At 42.7% G+C, this 26,193-nt stretch overlaps 2 protein-coding genes across 2 annotated transcripts in view; one reads left to right on the forward strand and one right to left on the reverse strand.

Moving 5' to 3' along the window:
- Positions 1–17,944, reverse strand: part of FAM185A (family with sequence similarity 185 member A) — a 66,010-nt gene extending 48,066 nt beyond the window's left edge. Inside the window, exons 1-4 of the mRNA XM_070947374.1 lie at positions 17,318–17,944; positions 14,682–14,791; positions 12,128–12,220; positions 1,571–1,709 (exon numbers count right to left, since the gene is read on the reverse strand). Coding sequence (XP_070803475.1) covers positions 1,571–1,709; positions 12,128–12,220; positions 14,682–14,791; positions 17,318–17,726 — 751 coding nt within the window. The 5' untranslated portion in view covers positions 17,727–17,944. The remainder of the gene's footprint in view (positions 1–1,570; positions 1,710–12,127; positions 12,221–14,681; positions 14,792–17,317) is intronic.
- Positions 17,945–18,273: 329 nt separating this feature from the next.
- CCDC146 (coiled-coil domain containing 146) overlaps positions 18,274–26,193 on the forward strand; it is a 114,920-nt gene continuing 107,000 nt past the window's right edge. Inside the window, exon 1 of the mRNA XM_070947395.1 lies at positions 18,274–18,293. The gene's annotated coding sequence lies outside the window, so the exon portion shown is untranslated. The remainder of the gene's footprint in view (positions 18,294–26,193) is intronic.

Here is a 26,193-nt window from a genome sequence, read left to right on the forward strand (position 1 = left end):
TGTTTTTGTGAGGAAAATAGGATGGGGAAGTTGGGTTGGATATGTTTGCCAGCTTGGTCCAGTGGCTAAGACACCAGGCTAGAAAATGGGAGACCATGAGTTCAAGTCCCACCCTTAGCCATGAAAGCCAGCTAGGTGACTTTGGGCCAGTCACTCTCCCTCAGCCGAACCTACCTCACAAGGCTGTTTTTATGAGGAAAATAGGATGGGGAAGGTGGGTTGGATATGTTTGCCGCCTTGAGTTATTTGTAAAAATAATAAAGTGGGATATAACCAAACAAACAGCGTTTGTAATCTAGCCTACAATGTCGGTATACTTTAACTATTTTCCCTCAAATACTAATAAGACATGACTCTTATCAGCCAGATACTATCACCAGATGCTAATTGGGGGATTCTGGGAAATGAAGTCCACACATCTTAAAGTAATCAAGGTTGAGAAACACTCATCTACTCTAAGAAACAGCTTTCCCTTGATATATGGAGAAGTCTAATCATCCAGGCCTTCTGGAAGACTATTAAACTCTGTTTCTTCCCTGTGGTGCTGGATCAGGATGGGAGCCCAGCATCCTTTAGCTTTCCGAGTGGGTACTGTTACGGTGCCAACCAGGATCACGTGAAGTGTTAATACCACTTTATAATGCCTTGGTAAGGCCACACTTGGAATACTGCATTCAGTTTTGATCGCCACGATGTAAAAAAGATGTTGAGATTCTAGAAATAGTGCAGAGAAGAGCAACCAAGATGATGAGGAGATTGGAGGCTAAAACATATGAAGAACGGTTGCAGGAATTAATTGGGTATGTCTAGTTTAATGAAAAGAAGGACCAGGGGAGACATGATAGCAGTGTTCCGATATCTCAGGGGCTGCCACAAAGGAGAGGGAGTCAAGCTATGCTCCAAAGCACCTGAGAGTAGGACAAGAAGCAATGGGTGGAAACTAATCAAGGAGAGAAGCAACTTAGAACTAAGGAGAAATTTCCTGACAGTTAGAACAATTAATCAGTGGAACAACTTGCCTCCAGAAGTTGTGAATGCTCCAACACTGGAAGTTTTTAAGAAGATGTTGGATAACCATTTGTCTGAAGTGGTGTAGGGTTTCCTGCCTAAGCAGGAGGTTGGACTAGAAGACCTCCAAGGTCCCTTCCAACTCTGTTATTCTGTATTTTTCTAATTTGCATGTGTTTTTAGCCACCTAGGATTGTTTTATATAACACAGGTAGTAATATAATTTGTTTTCCAATAAAGAAATGAAGTTTTAGTTCTGGGCAATTGTACATAACGGCTGCAGCCTTTGGTAAACGGCACCTGGTTTTTAGGTCATGTCAGGATACTTCTCGGAGAACACAACCTTAGGAAAAAAGTTCTATTTTGTTCGTTAATAGAATCGCGTTATCTTCAAAATCTGGCTCAACTTGTAAGTTTCTCAAGGCACTCAAGAAATGGCTGAGCTATATTCAGCTTCATAAACACAAGCGGGCATTAAACCAGGTACGAAAAAGAATACTTTTCCTTAAAAAGGCATTGGTTAGAGAAATGTTGCCCTAATAAAGTCGCTTTGCCCTCTTACCATGGACGTTCCCCAGTAAGATGTCGCCAGCCGCTGAGGTCAGAAACGAGGCGTCGGCGTACAAATATTTAGCTCTGAGCAAACCATTTTCACTTGTAACGTTAATGGATGATCCTTGGAGCTTTTCGACGTTCACACTCTATTACAAGGAAAAAAAAGAGGGAAAACAATTACAATAAAGTTGTGTTAAATATTCTGACTCGCCAGTTTGGTCTAGTGTAGGGGTGTCAGACTCGATTTCATTGAGGGCCGCATCAGGGTTGTGTTTGACCTTGGAGGCCGGGTGGGCGTGGCCAGGGTGGGCGTGGCCAGCTTGACGTCACTTGTGTCGGGGAAGCCTGTGACCCGAGCGCTCTGCCAGCGAAAACGGGGTCCCGAGCTCTCTTTTCAGCCACGACAGCCTTCCTGCAGCCCTCTGCCAGTGAAAACGGAGGCCCCCCCGAGCACCGTTTTTGCTGGCAGAGGGCTGCAGGAGGCCGTCATGGCCGAAAATGGAGCTCATGAGGGCTGCACACGGCCCTCCTGAGCTCCGTTTTCGCTGGCAGAGGCATCACGAGCTGGACCTTTGTTGTTGGCAGGACAGCTCCGTGGGCCAGATGTAAGCACCCTGCGGGTCGAATCCAGCCCATCGGCCTTGAATTTGACACCCTTGGTCTAGTGGTTAAGGCACCAGACTAGAAAGCGGGAGACCATGAACAAGTAATTCACGCCACACCGACTTGTGCCCTAAGATGTCAAACCATGTAGTAGGGCTGTACTACTACTACTATCCTCCTCCTTATCTTTCTTATTATCTATTCTTTAGTATCTTATGACTATCACTTTGTTGTTGGTATCTTACAATTTATGTTGATCGCTTTTATTTGGTATCCTATGACAATCGCTGAGTGTTGTATCTTATGATTTATGATGATTATATTTTATGATTATGATCATGATTTAACACTTGTTGCTTGTATATACGCTGAGAGCTTCTGTCACCGGAGACAAATTCCTTGTGTGTCCAATCACACTTGGCCAACAAAGAATTGTATTGTATTGTATTGTATTGTATTGTATTGTATTGTATTGTATTGTATTGTATTGTATTGTATTGTTGTATTGCATTGCATTGCATTGCATTGCATTGCATTGCATTGCATTGCATTGCATTCCGTTGCGTTGCGTTGCATTGCATTGCATTCCATTCCATTTTCCCGCTTTTGGCATGAAAACCTGCTTGGTGACTTTGGGCCAGTCCCTCTCCCGCTCAGCCCATCCCACCTCACAGGGTTGTTGTGGGAAAACAAGACGAGGGAGGTGTGTTGGATATATTCGTCACCTTGAGTTGTTTGTAAAAATTAATAAAGGCGGGATACAATTTAACAGGGATAAATAAGCAACACTTGCTATAACTATATTATCTTATAAAGTTCAGCTCCCAGTTTAAGTACGCTATGCGTTTCTCAACAAACTAAGAAGGGAGTCAGATTCCCAGATATCTAGAAATAACACCAAAGTTACAGAAACCATAGAATGCTTGGAAAACGTTAGGAATTGCTAGAAGATGCTACAAATTAATGAAGAAATTAGTGCAATCTAAGGTAGCCGGAAGGGAACGCAGTGGCTCAGTGGCTGAGACACTGAGCTTGTCAATCGAAAGGTCGGCAGTTCAGCGGTTCGAATGCCTAGCGCAGCGTAACGGGGTGAGCTCCCGTGACTTGTCCCAGCTTCTGCCAACCTAGCAGTTCGAAAGCATGTAAAAAATGCAAGTAGAAAAATAGGGACCACCTTTGGTGGGAAGGTAACAGCATTCCGTGCGCCTTTGGCGTTTAGTCATGCCGGCCACATGACCACGGAGACGTCTTCGGACAGCGCTGGCTCTTCGGCTTTGAAACGTAGATGAGCACCGCCCCCTAGAGTCGGGAACGACTAGCACATACAGTATGTGTGAGGGGAACCTTTACCTTTACCTTCAAGGGAACGAGGGAGGCATGGAGTTCAGAAGAAACTTCAAAAGTTAAATTAGAACTTCTTGGATCAAAGGTCCCATGCCTGATCTAGCTGTATTCCTCCTCAAAAGATTGAAATTATAAACGAGGAAGCAAAAATGAAGAACGAAGGTACGAGTAATTTCTCCACAGGAGCTATTTTAGTCTCTGCAAAGAAGGAATCTGGTAGGTAATTTAGAAAGAATTGATATCAATAACCCAGAATTTAAGGTATAACGTCTCCTGCTTGGGTAGCGTGATTGGAGTAGAAGACCTCCAAGGCTCTTTTGAACCCTATCATTCTATCTTCTGCAATGAGATTTCTGTTTCCAGTCCATTTTCTTGACATTCCTCCCTATGCTTCAATTTAGGCAAGGGCCCAACTTCTGATCTGCTTTGAATCCACTTCCTGGCTGGTTTACCTGTCCTGCAGAGCAAAAAATTAAAGCTAAGAAACGATCTGGCATTCGGTTTTGGCTTCTCCCTGGACACCTTGGAAAAAAAATTTCCACCTTTTGGAAAAAAAATTAATTCGGTTAATTTGGAACTGCTGGTAAATTTGCTTTGGCTCCAGCCTAGGAGTCTATGTGCTGCCAAGGTGCCAACCCCATAAATATATAAAATGCCTGAAGGCTGTTGAATTATGCTAACCGTGGAAAAGCAAAGGAACCAGGAATGTATCAAGGAGAAGCATGGAATCATTTTGGACTGGTATATATATAAAATATATATTTCTGATGAGACGCTGTTTAGTTCAGTTTCCTTTATGGTCATTGCACCTCGTACCACGAAATTAAATGCCATCTTCAGTGTACATTATACATATTAAAAAAAAAAAAAAACACATTATATACAATTGAATTGACAAATATTGCATTAATATTGCATTATACAATAGAATTCAATATAGTTACTGCCCTGGGATAGAAGCTGTTTTTCAGCCTATTTGTCCTTGCTTTTATTTTATTTTATTTTATTTTATTTTATTTTATTATTTTATTTTATTTTATTTTATTTTATTATTTTATTTTATTTTATTTTATTTTATTATTTTATTTTATTTTATTTTATTTTATTTTATTTTATTTTATTTTATTTTATTTTATTATTTTATTTTATTTTATTTTATTTTATTTTATTTTATTTTATTTATTTATTTTATTTTTTTGCTTTAATTTACATGCCGCCCTTCTCCGGAGACTCAGGGCGGCTTACAATGCGTTAAGCAATAGCCTTCATACTTTTGTATATTTATACAAAGTCAGCTTATTGCCCCCACAATCTGGGTCCTCATTTCACCTACCTTTGAAAGGATGGAAGGCTGAGTCAACCTTGAGCCTGGTGAGATTTGAACTTGCAGTAATTGCAAGCAGCAGATGTTAATAACAGTGCTTTAGTCCACTGTACTATCAGGCTCTTTTTATTGTCCTGTACCGTCTGCTAGATGGTAATAGTTCAAAAAAAAAAAAAAGGTGGGGTACCCAGAATGAGATGGATCTTTAAGAATGTTTTGAACTTTCTTAAGGCAGCAGAGCTATAAAGCTCTTCCAAAGAGGGGAGAGAGAAACCAACGATCCTCTGGGCAATGGCGTTGACCCTCTGGAGCGCTGTCCTATCTGCCCCTGTGCAATTGGCAAATCATACACAGGTGCAGTAAGTTAAAATACTCTCTATGGTGCAGTGGTAGAAGGTCACCAGCAGTTTTTCATTCAGCTGTTGTTTCCTGAGAAGCCTCAGGTAGTATAATCTCTGCTGGGCCCTTTTGACCAGTGCTGCAATGTGAGCGCCCCAGGTCAGGTCCTCTTTTAGGATAACACCCAGAAACTTAAAACTGGCCACTTGTTCCACTCGGTCTCCATTGATAACCAAGGGCTGGATGTCTGATCTATTCCTTCTATAGTCCACTATAAGCTCCTTGGCGTTGTGGTCCACCAACAGCCTGCGGAACTGGCAACGGAGTCGGACAGTGAGGAGGCTGAGGAAGAACATGGGCCAGTCTTGGAGGCTGGGGAAGGCCCAGATGAAGGCTCTGCATCGGAGGCAGAGATGGGGCCAGGGCCATCTGGGAGTGATGTATGGACTCTGGAGCCTCCAGAGGCTGACAGCAGAGAGGCAGAGGAACAGGAGGAGCCTGTTCCTAGTGCACGCATGAGAAGAGCTGCCAGAAGGCAAGAGCAGCTCAAGCAAAAAGGATGATTCGGGAGTAGGGCCAAGAGATAATTGGCCCCTCCCATAAGGCTTAAAAGACCATCAATGGCTCATGGACTTTTTGTTGGTAAACAGCGTTGATAGATTTGTTTCTTGTCTTGCTGCATTTATTTCTTGTCGGCGTCTTCTGCTTCTGAACTTTTGCCAAGAAAAGCCTTTGGCAGTTTGCCTAATTAGACCAAGGTTGGTGATAAGGCTGAGGAATTGTGTTATGAAGAATTTGTTTTGAATTAGTTTGGACTACGCTGAGAATGAGCTAATTCTCAGCTGTTCTAATAAAGTCTGTTTTAAACTAATACTTATTGGGCCTGGGTCACAACACTTGGTCTTATTGGTGTTAAGGACCAAATTATTGTCTCCGCACCACGAGTGTGTGATGCTTGGTGAAGAATATAAGTACAGGTAGACCTCAACATAAAACAGTTCATGTTGTGTCCGCCAGCGGCCAGCAGAGCTGGCAGCAGATTCAGACAGTGAGGAGGTTGGGGAGGAACGTGGGCCAGTCCTGGAGTCTGGGGAAGGCTCGGACGAGGGCTCTGAGTCGGAGGCAGTGAGGGGGCCCAAGGCCATCTGGTAGTTCTTTGCTGCCTCTGGAGTCTGCAGAGTCTGACATCAGCGAGGCAGAAGAACAGCGTGAGCCTGTTCCCAGTGTGCGCATGTGCAGAGCTGCCAGGGGACAGGAACAGTTAAGGAAACAGGGTCGACTTGGGAGTAAGGCTTGGAGATGATTGGCCCCTCCCATAAGACATAAAAGAGAAGCGAACTGGACGTGAGCTTTTGCAGGAAGCAGTTAGTTCATCTGGCCGATTCAAGATTTGAAAGTTCTTTTTGTGACTCTGCGCCAAGTTTGGCCTTGCCCTGCGTCTGGAAATTAGCTCCTTGGCAGCGTTCCACGTGAAATAGGTGGGTGTTGATAACCTTCCTCTGAAAAGACTGTTTATCAAGCTTTGCGGACTGTAAATGAAAGTAATTTTACAGCCGTATGAATTAAAGAGGTTTGCCGGGGCTACATTTGTGCTGTTTAATTTCTAAGGAAGCCTAGGTCAGAACAGTTCATTTAGTGACCGTTCAAAGGTACAATGAAAAATGTGACTTATGACCGTTTTTCACACCTACGACCGTAGCAGCCTCCCCATGGTCGCGTGATCAAAAGTCAGAGGCTTGGTAACGGGTTCATACTTACGACCATTGCTGTGTCCCACGGTCAGGTGATCAACTTTTGTCACCAACGACCGGGTGACTAACTTATCAACTGCAGTGATTCATTTAACAACTTGTGGCAAGAAAGGTCATAAAAAAATGGGGAAGCCAGTTTGGATTTAATGGCTGCATCATTCACTTAACAACTGAAGCGGTTCGTTTAACAACAGTGACAAAAAGCGTATACAATGGGGCAAAACTCACTTAACAAATGTCTCCCTTAACAACAGAAATTTTGGCCTCCATTGTGGTCGTAAATTGAGGACTATCTGTATTTAGCTTCTTAAAGCCAGCAAGATCACGGTAGCACTGCCACCTGCTAAAACAGGCAGGCCAAATCCTACAACAATTAAATCAAAAGTTGTTCAACTAATTCGATTTACAACACCCGAGAGCGACCGCAAACAAGGACTCTAATATATACTTAGATTCTTGTAAACTCTTACTACATGCTGCTTCATTCCAAAGTGATCCAGGCCGCAATCGAATATTCAATATGCTTTTAATTTTCCAAATCTGATGGTTTTATGGGCAGCCTCTGACTGATTTACAGTCTTCTAACATCTGCGCTGACATGTAAAACATCTTTGTCTTTTTTTTTATGACAATTTTGTTCCACCAGTTATAGACATCATTATGTAGTTAAGTTGGACCATAAGGAAGGCTGAGCGCCAAAGAATTGAGGCCTTTGAACTCTGGTGCTGGAGAAGACTCCTGCGAGTCCCTTGGACTGCAAGGCGATCAAACCGGTCAGTCCTAGAGGAGATCAACCCTGACTGCTCTTTAGAAGGCCAGATCCTGAAGATGAAACTCAAATACTTTGGCCACCTAATGAGAAGGAAGGACTCACTGGAGAAGAGCCTAATGTTGGGAACGACTGAGGGCAAAAGAAGAAGGGGACGGCAGAGAACGAGGTGGCTGGATGGAGTCACCGAAGCAGTAGGTATGATCTTAAATGGTCTCCAGAGGATGGTAGAGGACAGGAAGGCCTGGAGGAACGTTGTCCATGGGGTCGCGATGGGTCAGACACGACTTCGCAACTAACAACAACAACAACAATGTAGTTAAGACTGTGTGTTTCTAGGATAAACGAAAGCACGATGAAGGTTTAAACCTTTAAAATGGGGCAAAAAAAAGATATTTGAGATGTTAGATTTTCTGCTGATTGGTTAGGGACACAATACATATTTTATAGAACACTTCATTCCTAGACGCATTGTTAGGCGAGATCCTGGCATTAATTTGATTCGTGTATTTCTATGATAATAAGAACGAATCAATAATGGGGTACGGCAGGGGTGAAATCCACTTACGTTCATTACTGGTTCGCAAATGGGAGCATGCGCAGAGCGTCAAAAACGGGACGTGATGACATCCGGGCAGGTGGGCGGAGCCTGCGGCCGCCGCTACGGTTTGCTTGAGCCAGATAGAGCCCGTACCCATTTCACCACTGGGGTACGGAGTAACTGAACTGGCACTGAAAAATTACTTGTTTCCATATAAGTGTTTACAGATATTCCTCAATTTACGACTACGGTCGAGTGCAAAATTTCTGTTGCTAAGCGAGATATTTATTAAGAGAATTTAGCCGCAGGTTACGACCTTTCTTGCCACAGCTGTTAAGTGAATCACTACAGTTGTCAAATTAGTAACCCGGTTGTTAAGTGAATCTGGCTTCCCCATTGGCTTTGCTTGTCACAAGGTCGCAAAAGGGGAATCACATGATCAAAATTTGGATGCTTGGCAACTGGCTCATATTTACGATGGTTGCAGTGTCCCCGGGTCACATGATCCCCATTTGCGACCTTCTGATGAGCAAAGTCAATGAGGAAGCCAGATTCACTTAACAACCGTGTTACTAAGTTCACCACTGCGGTGATTCACTTAACAACTGTGTCAAGAAAGGTCGTAAAACGGGGCAAAACTCCCTTAACAACTAGCTCAGCGAGAGAAATGTTGGGCTCAAATAGGGTCGTAGGTCGAGGATTACCTACACTTGATGCATTTAAAATGAAAGGATATTTTTGCACGATCATTGAATTCATCAGGAACTTTCTCTCTTTCTGTTATGGCCTGCCAATGGCCTGCGCGGATCGTGGCTGATCCTGACGACGAGGAGGCTGGTGTGGTGTCGCGCCAGCAGCCTGCACAGTGGCGCTCGCATCGGACACTGAGGAGGCTGAAGAGGATGTGGTGCCAAAGGCAGAGACTCAGACAGGGCCTTCAGAATCTCCAGAGGCTCCTTGAAGTGGAGAGAGAGAAGTGGAGGAGCCTCTTCTCAATGCTTGAGCACGCAGGGCTGCCAAAAGGCAGGAGTGGCTACTCAGGAGGAGGAGGTCTCCACGAGAGTAAGGCTTGAGGATAATTGGCCACTCCCTTAGCGTATTTAAGTCACACGTTAGTAAGTTTCTTGCTGGAAACAACTTGTAATTATCATCAGAGCATTTTTGGAAAAGTCTTATCGTATCTTGTTTTCTGGGCTGGTTGCCAACCTTTGCCGGACTTTGGTTTATTCTTGCTACTTAATAAATTTGATAAGGACCATTGGTGTGTGTCTATATCCTCGGAAATCCAGAGCTGGGGCAGAACACTTTCCTCCTCATTATCTTTTGATTTTTTCAGGAATCCGCTGGAGCAACTGAAGGCAGAACCATAGAATAGAATAACAGAGTTGGAAGGGACCTTGGAGGTCTTTTAGTCCAACCCCCTGCGTAGGCAGGAAACCCTACACCATTTCAGACAAATGGTTATCCAATCTCTTCTTAAAAACTTCCAGTGTTGGAGCATTCACAACTTCTGGAGGCAAGTTGTTCCACTGGTTAATTGTTCTAACTGTCAGGGAATTTCTCCTTAGTTCTAGGTTGCTTCTCTCCTTGATTAGTTTCCACCCATTGCTTCTTGTCCTGCCCTCAGGTACTTTGGAGAATAGCTTGACTCCCTCTTCTTTGTGGCAGCCCCTGAGATATTGGAACACTGCTATCATGTCTCCCCTAGTCCTTCTTTTCATCAAACTAGACATACCCAGTTCCCGCAACCGTTCTTTATATGTTTTAGCCTCCATTCCCATAATCATCTTTGTTGCTCTTCTCTGCACTCTTTCTAGAGGAGAGCTTATAGTGCACAGCCAAAAACCTTCATCGCCCCTTCGTTTACCCTGGAAATGCTGAATCTTAAACTACATAATGATGTCTATAACAGATGGAACAAAATTGTCATAAAAAGGATCCTCAGGGAGAACGAAAGGCAAGTTGATCGTTAACAGAAATCGGTCTGCGAGAAAGACAGCCAAATTTCTTACTCTACAGAATTGGTTGCCCTGCTGTTATATTTGTGGGGTAAGCCCCCCTCTCCTAGAAGAATGAAATATTTTGGGAAATATTAAAAAGAGCCAGAATATTGTATTTCCCCCAAGGGAGAAATGGAGAAACATGCTTTTGTTAAGTGAATCATTGCAGTTGTTAAGTTAGTCACAGGGTTGTTAAGGGGATCTGGTTTTTCCACTGATTTTGCTTGTGAAAACGTCACAAAAATTGATCACGGTTCGAAGCGCGAAAACGGTTTCGGTTCCGTTGTAACTTCGAACGGTCACTAAATGAACGGTTATAAGTCAAGAACTACCTGTGTTTACAGAAAACCTGTAATTCTTTCCTCACAGGGCTGCCAAAATCAGGATCATTCAACAGAAATTGTCACATTCTTAATATGCAAAGAGAAATACTACTAGTTTAAAGACGCCATCTTCTGGCAAATATATAGCACCTCTCTCTATTTCTTAGAAAAGAGATTTTCAACCACTTTGCACAAGCTTGAATGTAAATAGTCTTCGATATATAACCACAATTGAGCCCAAAATTTCTATAAGCAAGACAATTGTTGCAACAGTCATGTGAATCCCCATCATAAGTCACTGTTGTCACTTTGGTCACTAAGTGAATGATTCTAAGTCAAGGACCACCTGGACAATACAGGTAGGCCTCAACTTATGATCACAATTGAGCCCATCATTTCCGTTGCTAACTGAGACTTTTGTTAAGTGAATTTTGCCCTAATTTACGACCTTTCTTGCCACAGTTATTAAGTGAATCACTGCAGTTGTTAATTTAGTAACCCGGTTGTTAAATGAATTTGGCTTCCTCATTGATTTTGTTTGTCAGAAGATCGCCAAATGGGGATCACATGACCCCTGGGGACACTTCAACCGTCATAAATATGAGTCAAAATATGAATTTTGATTATGTGATCCTGGGGATGCTGCAACGGTCGTTAAGTGACCGTAAGTGTGAAAAACGGTTATAACAGAGGTGGGTTTCAGCAGGTTCTGATCAGTTCTGGAGAACCGGTAGCAGAAATTTTGAGTAGTTCGGAGAACCGGTAAATACCACCTTTGACTGGCCCCGCCCACATTTATTCTCTGCCTCCCAAGTCCCAGCTGATCAGGAGGGAATGGAGATTTTACAGTATCCTTCCCTGGAGTGGGGAGGGAATGGAGATTTTACAGTATCCTTCCCCTGAAGTAGGGAGGGAATGGAGATTTTACAGTATCCTTCTCCTGGAGTGGGGAGGGAATGGAGATTTTACAGTATCCTTCCCCTGCCACGTCCACCAAGCCACGTCCACCAAGCCACACCCATAGAACCGGTAGTAAAAAAATTTGAAACCCACCACTGGGTCATATATACTTTTTTCAGTCCGATTATAACTTTGAATGGTCACTAAATGAACTGTTGTAAATCAAGAACTACCTGTATTAGGATTCTGCCAAACGAGATGATTGTCATCTTTAAAAAAATACAAAAAAATCTACTACATTAACTTTGCCACTGTGTTCTATTAAGAACCACGGCCCAGATAAGCCTATTTAAGGCTGGACAAGGGATTTTTTTTTAATAAAGTGGGCTGAAGACTGCTGTTTAGTTTTCATGTACTACATGCATCATGAAAAATGATTTCTGTCAATTATTATTATCAATCAATAATGCAACATTGAGATAAGCATAACATTATTTTTCAGATTTAGATTTTTAGAATATTTTTTTTTCTGATAAAAGATACCTACTGAAGCACAGGAAGAATTAGCAGCAGATGCAAGTATAAAAATAACATAATTCTTCTCACATTGTTTAATATTAAACAATATACCTTTTAGTGTAACCTAATTTACATCATGGTTCTCACTTACACTTTCTTGTGATACAGAAATATCAGTATTTCCTTGAAGAGTTCCCAAACAGGTAACATCCCCTCCTTTTGCTCGGATATCAATTTTCTGACTCTGAAAAAAAACTGCATCGGTGTTAAAAGAGTTTACTTTCTTTTTCTTCAAAGATTCATTTCCCGGTTATGACACGTTCTAACTTTCAAATCTGATTCTCCTCATATTTCTTTGAACTTTCCTGGAAAATGAACACCTGTATGGAAGCTGTTTTTCAATTAGTTCTACGCAGTGGTGAAATCCAATTTTTTTTTTACTATGGTTCTGTGGGCGTGGCTTGGTGGGCGTGGCAGGGGAAGGATACTGCAAAATCTCCATTCCCACCCCACTCTGGGGCCAGCCAGAGGTGGTATTTGACGGTTCTCCAAACTACTCAAAATTTCCGCTACCAGTTCTCCAGAACCGGTCAGAACTTGCTGGATTTCACCCCTGGTTCTATAGCATATTCTGATAACACTGAATTACTGCCCATTACACAGCTCTTAAAGGTAAACAAGCAACCTACGATGCTAGGAATTTCAGATCGGATCTCTGTATTTAAAAACTGTTAAGACTAAAGAGCTATTGAGTATCAGTTATCCTGAGCTAAATACAGGTAGTCCTCAAATTACAACAGTTCGTTTCGTGACGTTCAAAGTAATTGAGTTATTTCCTTCCTCTTACTTTCTACTATATACATTCCCCATTTCTCCATCATTTATTCACATTTACTTTCCCTAATCTCAAGCCAATCATACCACTTAGTCCATACTTGATACTATTCTGTATTTTCCTTTTCTTTTATTTCTTTTGTTAATTCATCCATCTCCGCACAGTCCAGGATTTTCTTAATTATTTCTTCCTCTGTTGGGATCTTTTCACTTTTCCAGGACTATGCGTAGATTATCCTTGCTGCTGTAATTATATGCAGAATCAAATATCTAATTTCTTTACTGTAAGTTCTGTTCAATATCCCCAGTAAAAACATTTCTGGTTTCCAATCCACATTATATCCAATTATCTCTTCTATCCAACTTCTAATTTTAATCCAATATTTTTTTGCATTGGGACATGTCCACCAGAGATGATAATATGTTCCGGGGACTTTTTTACATTTCCAACATTTTGGAGATATGTAAAAAGAAACACATATCATGTGTTTGTGTTTTGTAAGTTGTGTTGTATTGTGTTGTTGTGGTAAAACCAATAAAAACTTTAAAAAAAAAACAAAAACCCAAAGTAATTAAGTTAAGTTCAAAGTTAAAACGGCCCTGAAAAAAGTGACTTATGCCCGTTTTTCACAGTTACGACCTTTGTAGCATCCCCATGATCATGTGATCAAAATTCAGATGCTTGGCTTCATATTTATGACCGTTGCTGTGTCCCAACGTCATGTGATTACCTTTTATGACTATCTGACAAGTAAACTCAATGGTTGATTCACTTAGTAACCAGGTTATTAATCACTGCAGTGATTCATTTAACAGCTGTGGCAAGGAAGGTCGTAAAATGGGGCAAAACTCACTTAACAAATGTCTCACTTAACAACTGAAATCTTGGGCTCAATTGTGGTCATAAATTGAGTTATCCAACTCTTAAAAGATAAAAAATGCTAGGAATTTCAGATCGAATCTCTGTATTTAAGTCCGCAAAAAAACATATGGAATCTGTAAATCTAAAGAGCTATTAAATGTCAGCTGTTCTGAGGTAAATAGACTAGCATTCTGAGGCGGAATAAAAAGGGATGCCTCTGATTTTCTGAAAAGGATACATAAAGTAAGGAAGGTGATGGTTAATTTGACAATCCTATTCACAACTGTCAAGAAGTAAAATTTATTGAATTCAGTGGTACCCATTTCAGAGAACTGTACCCAGGATTTCAGCTCAGTGAAGTAGGCCAGTGACATGATTGCAGGGGTGGGATTCAGCCGGTTCGGGCGAAATGGATGCTAATTTACATCTGGTTCGCCGAACCGGTAGTTGCAAGGACTGGCTGGCCCCGCCCACCCCGCCCCTCTCAGGAGTCTCCACGCGGCCCATTTTGGATGCAGGTAAGTGCAGGGCCCGCGAAGAGGCTCTGGGAGGGTGAAAAACGGGCCTCCTGGAAGTTCCAGACGTCCAGAAACAGAGCCCGGGGAAGGCCAATTTCGCCCTCCCAGAGGCTCAAGGAAAGCCTCCGGAGCCTGGGGAGGGCAAAAACGCCTCCCTCCCCCGATGTGCTGCAGGAGACTGAGTAGGCCACGCCCCCATGGCCACACCCACCCAGCAACCAGGCAGAGAACCGGTTGCTAAAAAATTTTCAATCCCCCCCACCTTCATGATTGTTTAAGGATTTAAAGCCCAGCCAAGAAATGCTTGTGGAGATTTTTTAAAAATAATTCCATTTGTGAGCAGCAAAAATGTCAGATACAGGGAATCAATCTACTGGATGTGAAATCATCTTGCATCTGCAAGAAGTAACCCTGCGATAAAGGACATTTATGACGCTGAAGATTAGTTATAATTCTTAAAACAAAAAAAGGCCAGGATGAGAGACCGGTACCTTTATTGACTTCAATACACTCGCTCCCTTCTCTGTTTCTACATTGCAGGAAGCAGACTGCATTTGTTCAATCGTCACAGAGCCATTTCTTGATGTCTTGATATCCAAATCTAAAATCAATTTTAAAAAGTGAACAAGGAATGGAGATCAGAACAGTCTTAAGTTTAATTTTGTGATGTCAGCAAATGAAACACAGAGAGCGAGATCCTGCTTGCAAAGCATATCTGTTTTATTCCCTAAATAAAACTTCACCCTCTGAACCAGTGGTGAAATCCAAATTTATTTACTACCGGTTCTATGGGCCTGGCTTGGTGGATGTGGTGTGGCTTGGTGGGCGTGGCAAAGGAAGGATACTGCAAAATCTCCATTCCCACTCTACTCCAGGGGAAGGATACTGTAAAGTCTCCATTCCCTCCCCACTCCAGGGGAAGGATACTGCACAATTTCCATTCCCACCCCACTCCAGGGGAACAATACTGCAAAATCCACATTCCGCCCCCACTCCTGGGGGAAAGTTATTGCAAAATCTCCATTCCCACCCCACTCTAGGGCCAGCCAGAGGTGGTATTTGCCAGTTCTCTGAACTGCTCAAAATTTCTGCTACCGGTTCTCTGAACTGCTCAAAATTTCCGCTACCGGTTCTCCAGAACCTGTCAGAACCTGCTGGATTTCATCCCTGCTCTTAACCATTCAAGATGTATTGGGTGACAACTCCTTTAATGGTGCTAAGAATTCTTGCAGTTCTAGTCAAATAGCCCAAGGAGACTTTGGTTCACGGGAGTCAAACTCGCTGCGTCATGTTGCCGTCACGTAACGTTTCGTGATGTTTTTCCCCTTCGCGGAGCTGGGGTGGGTGTGTCCTCTGCGTGACGCATCCAGCCCGCGGGTCGCCAGTTTGACACCCTTGAGTATGGTTCAGAAGTGGGTTTCAGCAGGTTCTGACCAGTTCTGGAGAATCGGTAGCGGAAATTTTGAGTAGTTCAGAGAACTGGTAGTAAAAATGCTGACTGGCCCCACCCCCATCCATTCTCTGCCTCCCAAGTCCCAGCTGATTGGGAGGAAATGGGGATTTTGCAGTAATCTTCCCCTGGATTGGGGACGGAATGGAGATTTTACAGTATCCTTCCCCTGCCACGCCCACCAAGCCATGCCATGCCCACTAAGCCACACCCACAGAACCGGTAGTAAAAAAAATTGAAACCTACCATGGGTATGGTTCATACAGAAGTATTCTAACCAATACAAATTGTATGGTTTTTATTTTCTTAAAAAAATAGACTTTACTTGGTTTTGTTAATAGGTAAAAAAGAAGAGCTGCCTTTGACTCTTGATAGCTTATGTGGACACATCCATGAAGTTTTCTTGGCAATTTGCCACTAACTGGCTACAGGGTTAAGATTTTGAAAAACATTTCAAAGCAGTGGAGAAAATGGAAGACAACAAAGACAGCCAGGTGGAGAAAAGATAAATGGTTCAGATGAAAGAAAAGTGCACATTTGCAAATGCCCTGGGCATATGAACTCTGGAGGTAGAAGCAGCAGTTCAGCCTCAACTATATACAGGCAGTCCTCGACTTACGATCTTTTGTTTAGCGACAACGGCACTGAAAAACGTGACTTATGACTTGTTTTTCACACTTACAACTCTCCACACGGTCACATGATCAAAATTCAAGCATTTATGTTAAATAACTGTTATTTATGACAGTTGCACTGTCCTCAGGGTCACCATTTGTAACCTTCCCAACTGCCTTCCAACAAGCAAAGCCAAGGGGAGAAGCTAAATCTGCTTAATGGCCACACGATTCACTGAACAACTCTCATGGACTATGAATGCTAACATGCTTGTGAAGAAGGCACAGAAGAGGCTGTACTTCCTGAGAATGCTTAGGAAGATAAATCGCTCTCAGCATCTACTTCTGTCCTACTATCGCAGCACCATTGAGAGTGTCCTGACATACGGCATTCTTGCATGGTATGGGAGCAGCTCTGTAGCGGACAAAAAAGCTCTACAGAGAATCATTAAAACTGCCCAGAATATCATCGGACTCCAGCTACCAGCCCTCAACGACATCTTCGAATCTCGCTGTTTGAGGAAGTTGCATAACATTCTCAGAGACTCTTCCCATCCTGCTTACAATCTTTTTCGATTGCTGCCTTCTGGCAGAAGATACAGAACAATTAAAACTCGGACCGCACGTTTTCTGAATAGTTTTTATCCCAGAGCTATAATTGCACTCAACAATGAACTAAAGGGCCACCATCAGTGAGCTGTTGGACTGCATTACTTGGTCTGTTGTGTGGATGTTTGGGTGGTTTAGGGGTGGGGAATTGTGGTGGGTGGGAGTTGCGTTTGGGGATTGTTATGCGTGTTGGACCTGGTCTTTGGGTGTTAAGTGAATTTCGTTGTATGGGTATTCTGTGTATAAACGTACAATGACAATAAAGTTATTATTATATTATAAACTGCAGTGATTTGCTTAACCACCATGGCAAAAAAAAAAAATGGCAGAGCAAAACTCACTTCCCCACTGCCTCGCTTAGCGACAGAAACTTTGGGCTCAATTGCGGCCGTAAGACGAGGGCTGCTTGTATTCTATCACGCCGCACCCACCCACCCACCCTTTCTGCACCTACCAAATTTGACAGGGGTCCTCACATCCAGGGAAGCCGCACCGTCCACGCCATCGGAAATGATCATCACCTCCTTACGGCCCTCGTCATAATTCACAAGCAGATCCTTGGGATCGGAATCCCTCCCTTTAAGGGCAACCAATACCTGGTCAGAATCGGGGTACTTATGGGGGTCCAGGGCACCCACTGTTATGTGGCAAGGGAGACGCGCCTTCAGCAGACCAAAAGGACTGACCATCAAAGTCCACACCTTGACAAGCTTTGGGTCCTTTTCTGCAGCAGGACCCAGGTTTGTGTTACTTGTGAACAACAAGCCCAGTTGGTGGGGCCATCTCCCCATCAGCAAACCACGATTGCTCCTTGCTAACGCCTTCCCCGCCAGGTAGAACCATCCAGGGAACCTGCCTTGCATTGTCTTGTTGAGTCCTTGTTCTATATGGGGATGTTTTGCCTAAGATCCCCTCTTTTTAATTTTTTTTTAAATTCCCCCCCCCCCCAATTTTTGCATGGGGTGGGGATCAACTGGATCAGAACCCCCTCTTACAAGCCCACCCTTTCTCCCCACGCAAAAAAAAATCACGCGTTGCATCCAACCGGAGATGCACAAAAACCCCGCACAAAAAGTTGCAATTATTCTACTACCCCGGACATGTCAAACTTGCAGCGAGGGCTGCTGGGAATTGTGGTTTCTCCGCCCGGGAGAAAAGCACGCAAGCGCACAAGTCGGGCATATTTAACTACAAATCCCGGAATGCCATTCGTACTCTGATGTTTGTTTGGTTCCCCCCCCCTCACTCTCTCTCTCTCTAATGGCTGGGGAAGGAGGATGGAACGTTTCGTCACCCAATCGGAAAGGGTGTGGGATCAGGAAAAAAAAAAAGGGGCGGAGAATGTTTGGTCTCCTTAGAAACGGGGCGAGTCGGTTGCTAGGCAACCGTTCCTGGGAAAGAAAAGAGTAACGCGAATTGTAGTCACCCCGGTAAGATTAAACTGGGTTATGATGATCCCACATTGTGCGAAGGGGAGGTTTTGTACTCTTTGGGGGTGTGGGGGGAAGATACCAGCTTCAGGAATAATAGAGCTTCTTTCAAGAAATCCCCACTCTTGTTTATGCCTTTGCTAGGTCATGTTTTTATTGGTGGATGGGAGACCACCAGGAAATCCCAGGGATGTCAGTTTAACTGGGCAAACGTTCCCCTCAAAAAAGGCAACGGGAAAAGTTCACTTACCATGGTTGCCAATAAAAACTGCATTGATGTATTGACAAAGTCAAGGAAATCCAACGTTTTGCTTGCTACCCATGGCAATAAATAAAATAAGGTATTCGAAGTTACGACGGCACTGAAAAAAGTGACTAATGACCATTTTTCACACTTATGACTATTGCAGCATCACATGATTTACATTTAGATGCTTGGCAACTGATTCATAGTTATGACGGTTGCAGTGTTCCGGGCTTATGTCATTCCCTCTTTTATGACCATCTGATAAGCAAAGTCCATGGGAAAGCCAGATTCACTTAACAACCGTGTAACTCATTTAAGAACTGCAGTGATTCGCTTAATGACTGTTGAGTGAAAAGTTGTAAAGAAAAATGGGACAAAACTCTCTTAAACAAATTTCTCATTTAGCAACAGAAATTCTGGGCTCAATATTGGTCGTAAGTCCAGGACTACTGTATAGGTGGCTGTTATATCAAACAGATATAGAAGCATGATGTGTGAAGCAGGCCAATGAACAGTGGGCAAATGTATCATTTGTTGTGTCAATTGTTTGTGCAGGTCCTATAATTTTTGCAACATTGTTTAGTGTTTCTTCTGATCCAAAGAAAGTTAATGATGGGTATTCGAGCTATCCATCTAATGCTGGAAATAAATTGAAATATGGAATAGCAAGTGCTAGGAAGTGAATGATAAAGGCAAGATTTGCCAAGTTTTGACTCTTTGTTTAAGTCAAGGTACATATTAATACAACTTCATGCTCTAGTATGTGTAGAGGAATACAAAAAGATTTATTAAAAAATCTTCCTTTTTTTTGAGGCACTTACAGATTTTTGGGGATTGCGTCAAGATTAAATTTATGTATAAAATGGAGTAACCTGTATTGTATAACTACTTTTAATATTTTGCCTATGAAAAAAAATAGCTAAGGAAGGAAGCCTTGAAAAATTGCATAATTGGATATGATTGATAGTACAGGTAGTCCTCGAGTTACGACCACAATTGAGCCCAACATTGATGTTGCTAAGTGAAACATTTGTTAAGTGAGTTTTGACCCGTTTTACGACTTTTCTTGCCACAGTTGTTAAGTGAATCACTGCATCTGTTAAGTTGGTAATATGGTTGTTAAGAGAATCTGGCTTCCCTGTTGACTCTGTTGTCAGAAGTTCGCAAAAGCAGATCACGTGATCCCAGGACACTGCAACTGTCACAAATATGAACCAGTTGTCAAGCATCTGAATTTTGACTTTGTAACCATGAGGATGCCGCCAACGGTCGTAAATGTGAAAAAATGGTCGTAAGTCACATTTTTCAGTGCCGTTGTAACTTTGAACGGTCACTAAAAGAACTGTCGTACGTCAAGGACTACCTGTATTAGGTGCTCTTTATCTGAAGGGTATTCATCTTTGCTGTCTTTCGGAAATACATTTTAAGCAGTAGGACTGTAGGAGATAACCAGGCTGAGCCTGAAGGAGGGGTCAAACGCATCATCAGTCTTGAGTCTCTTCGCACCCACAAAAAATCTAAGTTCAACCCACCTTGAATTGCATTGACTCTTCTCTACCACCCATTTGCTTTGATGGTTAGTAGCTCAGATTCTTATAGAGACCATAACCCTGCAATGAACCTTTGTTTTCCTTTGAACTGCCTGATCTTCTGATTTTCCTGCACTTGACAAGGACTTCACCAAGGATCTGGTTTCAGAGGTTGTTGGGAGTGTGCATCCTTTAAAAACACCTTGAACTAAGGAGATATGAGACTACATCAGTGTACAAGGCACATGGGCAGCTGTGTTCTTGAGAAAGATACAGCTGTTTTAAGATGTTTCCAATAGAGGCTGTCTGCTCATCCATGGATGACCTTATCATCCATTTGAACCAATGGTGGGTTCCTCCCGGTTTGGCCCAGTTCTCCCGAGCCGGTAGCGGTGACGATATTTATTTATTGTTTATTGTTTATTTATTGGTTCGATTTATATGCCGCCCTTTTCCGGAGACTCAGGGCGGCTTACAATGCGTTAAGCAATAGCCTTCATACTTTTGTATATACCTGCTTAGTAGGGCTTTTGGCACCCCCAAGCGGTGTTCTTTTTATACAAAGTCAGCTTATTGTCCCCACAAACCGGGTCCTCATTTTACCTACCTCGAAAGGATGGAAGGCTGAGTCAACCTTGAGCCTGGTGAGATTTGAACTTGCAGTAATTGCAGGCAGCTGGCAGCTAAGTGCTACTTAATAGCACTTTAGTCCGCTGCACCACCAAGGCTCTATATGACGTCACTGCCCCCCCGCACCCCCGCACCCCCCTACGCCCCCCCACCCTCCGCGTTATTCTTACCTTTTATTTGGCCCCACCCCCAGTCTATTGCTGCCTCCTGAGTCCCAGCTGATAGCTAGAGGGAAAAAAACTGTTTAAACTCCTGCCGTGGGGCTTCAAAGGGCCGCCCTACAGCTGATCAGTGTTAAAAGAAAACAAATGAGTAGACTGGTGCCTGCAAAAATAAATGGGTAGGCCAGTGCCTGCAAAAATACATGAGTAGACCGGTGCCTGCAAAAATACATGAGTAGACCGGTGCCTGCAAAAATACATGAGTAGACTGGTGCCTGCAAAAATACATGAGTAGATCAGTGCCTGCAAAAATAAATGGGTAGATCAGTACAGCTCTGCAAGCAGTTAAAAGCCTGGTAGACCAGTACCTCTGCTAAATCCTAAAGAATTGTCACATGACCATCAAGCCACGCCCAGAAAATAAGCCACACCCACAGAACCGGTCGTAAAAAATTTTAGAACCCACCCCTGATTTGAACCCACAGCCCTAATTGCTTTCTGCAGTAATATATCAGTTCAAATGCATCTCTTAGCTAGTGTTTTGTACAATGCAAACTTATCCATTTACTTTTTAATTTTGCAATGGCTTGTTTTCAAATATATATTACAAATTAAAAGACGCTTCCTCCTGGGGCGGAAAGCTATGGCAAATCTAGACAGCATACTAAAAAGCAGAGACATCACCCTACCCACAAAAGTGCGTATAGTCAAGGCTACGGTTTTCCCAGTTGCAATGTTCAAACCCTTCCATAAGGAAGGCTGAGCGCCAAAAATCTTTGTCTTTTTTTTATGACAATTTTGTTCCACCAGTTATAGACATCATTATGTAGTTAAGTTGGACCATAAGGAAGGCTGAGCGCCAAAGAATGGAGGCCTTTGAACTCTGGTGCTGGAGAAGACTCCTGCGAGTCCCTTGGACTGCAAGGCAAACCAACCAGTCAGTCCTAGAGGAGATCAATCCTGACTGCTCTTTAGAAGGCCAGATCCTGAAGATGAAACTCAAATACTTTGGCCACCTAATGAGAAGGAAGGACCCACTGGAGAAGAGCCTAATGCTGGGAACGACTGAGGGCAAAAGAAGAAAGGGACGACAGAGAACGAGGTGGCTGGATGGAGTCACTGAAGCAGTCGGCATGAACTTAAATGGACTCCAGAGGATGGTAGAGGACAGAAAGGCCTGGAGGAACGTTGTCCATGGGGTTGCAATGGGTCAGACACGACTTCGCAACTAAGAACAAATATTTGTAGGGCCCTATAATTCACTTTTATACCATCAGATGGCAGCAGTTACCCACCCAATACATTGCAATTACATTTTGATTGGTTAATTTTGTGACAGGGATGGGAAATGCATTTGCTTTGCTTTTGATATAATGATCGCTTCCTGAAACAGTACAATTATCCTTTTAAAAAAATTGCAGTAAGCAGTTTTAGCTCGTGCAGATATTTAACAGTGCAGATATTGCAGGAAATTGAATGCATATTTTAAAAAATTAAGCGTGTGTGTGAATCTTCCGTTAAAATGATTAATATTTGCATAGAAAAACTGGGGCGGAGCAAACATTTATTTGCCCAAAAACATTACACATGTTGAAGCATAGTGTAGCTCTGTAAATATTTGCACTTCTGTACAAAACCAACTTGCAGCATTGTTTTGGAAAAATATATGTTGAATTTGATGCAAACAAGGTACAGACACGGGATATCTAGTTAAATCACGAGTTGCTTAATTAGGGTTTGTTGCATAGCTGACACTTCATTAGTAGAATTGGCTTCGGATTTTGTGACAACCATGGAAGTGCTACACATTGTCACATTGACCAACACATTGAGCAAAATAGACCACAATTTGCTTTTGGGATAAGGGGTTCACCCAGTTCGGAGTAGGGGGTGGCAGGAGGCTCCTCCCACCCATCATAAAAAATGCTCTGCGCCAGTGGTGGGTTTCAAATTTTTTTACTACCGGTTCTGTGGGTGTGGTTGGTGGGCGTGGCAGGGGAAGGAAACTGTAAAATCTCCATTCCCACCCCACTCCAGGGAAAGGATTTTGCAAAATCCCCATTTCCTCCCGATTGGCTGGGACTTGGGAGGCAGAGAATAGATGGGGGCTTTGGCCAGTCAGAATTTTTACTACCCGTTTCCAAACTACTCAAAATTTCCGCTACCCGTTCTCCAGAACTGGTCAGAACCTGCTGAAACCCGTCTCTGCTCTGCGTACTCCCAATAGCGAACTGGTAGCGCCGGGATTTGAATCTCATTACTGCATTGAGCCATCATGCCACCTGTTTTTACAGTTAGCATTTTATTATTATTTAAACTTGTTTTGTTATTGTTAGCCAGCCAGGATTGTTAGATGAGTAGCCATATATACATTTTCTAAACAACAACAACAAAAAATCTTTATGGTTGCCAAAAAAAAAAAAAAAAAAAACCAGGAATTCATCCTCATTATTCTTCTGGAGGCAAGTTGTTTGTGTGGCCCACTTCCAAGTGCAATTCCTGAGAAAGCATAAAATAAAAAATAATCTTAAAATATACATTTCTTTGAACTTTTGTTTTACAGCTGCAGTTTGCTTGGTAAACACATTCATTTGCTGTCATGAGACGAGTTCTTCATGAAAAAAAGAATAGCCAGATGAGATGGGTCCTGCACAAACTTGTAGACATAACAAATAGGAGTAGGACAGAAATAGCATATTTATTGGAAAAACCTTGGGATAATACAGTGATGCAGATGGCCATTAACAAGGAATGACCCTAACCATCTGCCTATTCTAGTTCTAGGCTGCATAAACAGAGGGATAGAATCAAGATCACGTGAAGTGTTAATACCACTTTATAATGCCACACTTGGAATACGGCATCCAGTTTTGGTCGCCACGATGTAAAAAAAGATGTAGAGACTCTAGAAAGAGTGCAGAGAAGAGCAACAAAGATGATTAGGGGATTAGAGGCTAAAATATATGAAGAACAGTTGCAGGAACTGGGTATGTCTAGTTTAATGAAAGGAAGGACAGGGGAGACATGATAGCAGTGTTCCAATATCTCAGGGGCTGCCACAAAGAAGAGGGAGTCAAGCTATGCTCCAAAGCACCTGAGGGCAGGACAAGAAGCAACAGGTGGAAACTAACCAAGGAGAGAAGCAACCTAGAACTAAGGAGAAATTTCCTGACAGTGAGAACAATTAATCAGTGGAACGACTTGCCTCCAGATGTTGGGAATGCTCCAACACTGGAAGTTTTTAAGAAGATATTGGATAACCATTTGTCTGAAGTGGTGTAGGGTTTCCTGCCTAAGCAGGGGGTTGGACTAGAAGACCTCCAAGGTCCCTTCCAACTCTGTTATTCTATTCTGTTCTTCTCAAACTGGAATTTTCTTGTTTTTTTCCCCCCTCATATGGATAACTGCAGTTCTTACACAATTCTTTGGAAGCGTGTTTTCAGAATAGAAACATTACTTAGGAACTATCAACATCTGCATTCCTGAACTGCAAAGTTTAGACTCCAGCATTTTTTTCCGTGTCAGACTAACCTGGGAGGGAATTTAGAATTCATCTTTAAATTCCGGGGCGGAAGCGGGGGAGAGCAGTTTTAATTGTTCAATGCTTGGAAATTAATATTCTTTTCCAACCAGTCAAAGAGCGATGGAACCTCTGGCTTTTTACTGAGTTTCTAAACATACATTTTGAAAAATATGCATGTTTAACAGTTCACACTACCTTCTTTTATATGTATGTATAGGTATAGGTATCTTTTCAATTCAGAATAGAGCTGAAAGGGATCTCGGAGGTCTTCTAGTCCCACCCCCTTCTCAAGCAGAAGACCCTACACCTTTTCAGACAAGTGGCTGTCCAGTCTCTTCTTTAAAAATTCCAGTTATGAAGCACCCAAAACTTCTGAATTTCCTCTGGTTGATTGTCCTCACTGTTAGGAAGTTTCTCCATAGTTGTAGGTTGCTTCTCTCGTTGATTAGTTTCCATCCATAGTTTCTTGTCTGGCCTTCAGGCGCTTTGGTAAATAAGTCGACCTCTATCTTTTTTTTATTTTTTTTTAATTGTTTATATTTATATATCACCCTTCTCCCGAAGGACTCGGGGCGGTGAACAGTCAACAGATAAAACACAAGAAATACAAAATTTAAAAACAGTATTAAAATCCAATTAAATTAATTTGGCCCACAATTAAAAACACCCCTGTATTAAGACCCACAATTAAACAATTTAAAAATTAAAACCATTTAAAAGAGGCCAGCCCGGCTTGCTGGAATAAAAACGCCTTTAGGGAACGGTGAAAGGTGCGAAGATCCGGGATCCGCCGTATCTCCGGGGGCAGCTCATTCCAGAGGGTAGGTGCCCCCACAGAGAAGGCTCTCCCCCTGAGTGTCACCAGTCGACATTGTTTGATCGACGGCACCCTGGGGAGCCCCTCTCTGTGGGAGCGTACTGGTCGGTGGGAGGCTATCGGTGGCAGAAGGCGGTCTCGTAAATACCCGGGTCCTAAGCCATGGAGTGCTCTAAAGGTGGAAACCAATAGATGTTATCTTCTTTATGGCAGCCCTTCAAATACTGGAATACTGCTATCATGTCAGTCCAATTCTTCTTTTCTCTGTATCTATTATCTATAATAATTCATTGGATCATTATGTTTGAATCTGAATTGTTTTTATTATGCAATGCCATCAAATCAAGGGTACGCTACCATTAAAAAAAAAAAGTACTTATGTAGTTTTCTATTATCAGCAAATGTATTGTTTTAAGGTAAAGGTAAAGGTTCCCCTCGCACATATGTGCTAGTCGTTCCCGACTCTAGGGGGCGGTGCTCATCTCCGTTTCAAAGCCGAAGAGCCAGCGCTGTCCAAAGACGTCTCTGTGGTCATGTGGCTGGCATGATTAAACGCCAAAGGCGCACAGAACGCTGTTACCTTCCCACCAAAGGTGGTCCCTATTTTTCTACTTGCATTTTTTACGTGCTTTCGAACTGCTAGGTTGGCAGAAGCTGGGACAAGTCACGGGAGCTCACCCCATTACGCTGCACTAGGGATTCGAACCGCTGAACTGCCGACCTTTTGATTGACAAGCTCAGCATCTTAACCACTGAGCCGCCGCATCCCATATTGTTTTAGTGTGCAATAAATAAAATCCAGACAGGATTTTAGTGCGTTTATAAGGGTGTGACGATCAGTTACCCCTTTACTTCAATACGGAGCAACTTAGATTTTAACAATGTTTTATGTAAAAAAAAAACAAACCCAAAGTCGATGCATAATTTCATTTCTTATCCTCCCATTTTACCCTTGAAGTGAGTCTAGAAAAACTACCACAGGGGTCCTTAAAC

This window comes from Pituophis catenifer, unplaced genomic scaffold (genome assembly GCF_029215685.1).
Source record: "Pituophis catenifer annectens isolate HBS135680 unplaced genomic scaffold, rPitCat1.0.hap2 SCAF_7, whole genome shotgun sequence".
NCBI classification, from domain to species: Eukaryota; Metazoa; Chordata; class Lepidosauria; order Squamata; family Colubridae; genus Pituophis; species Pituophis catenifer.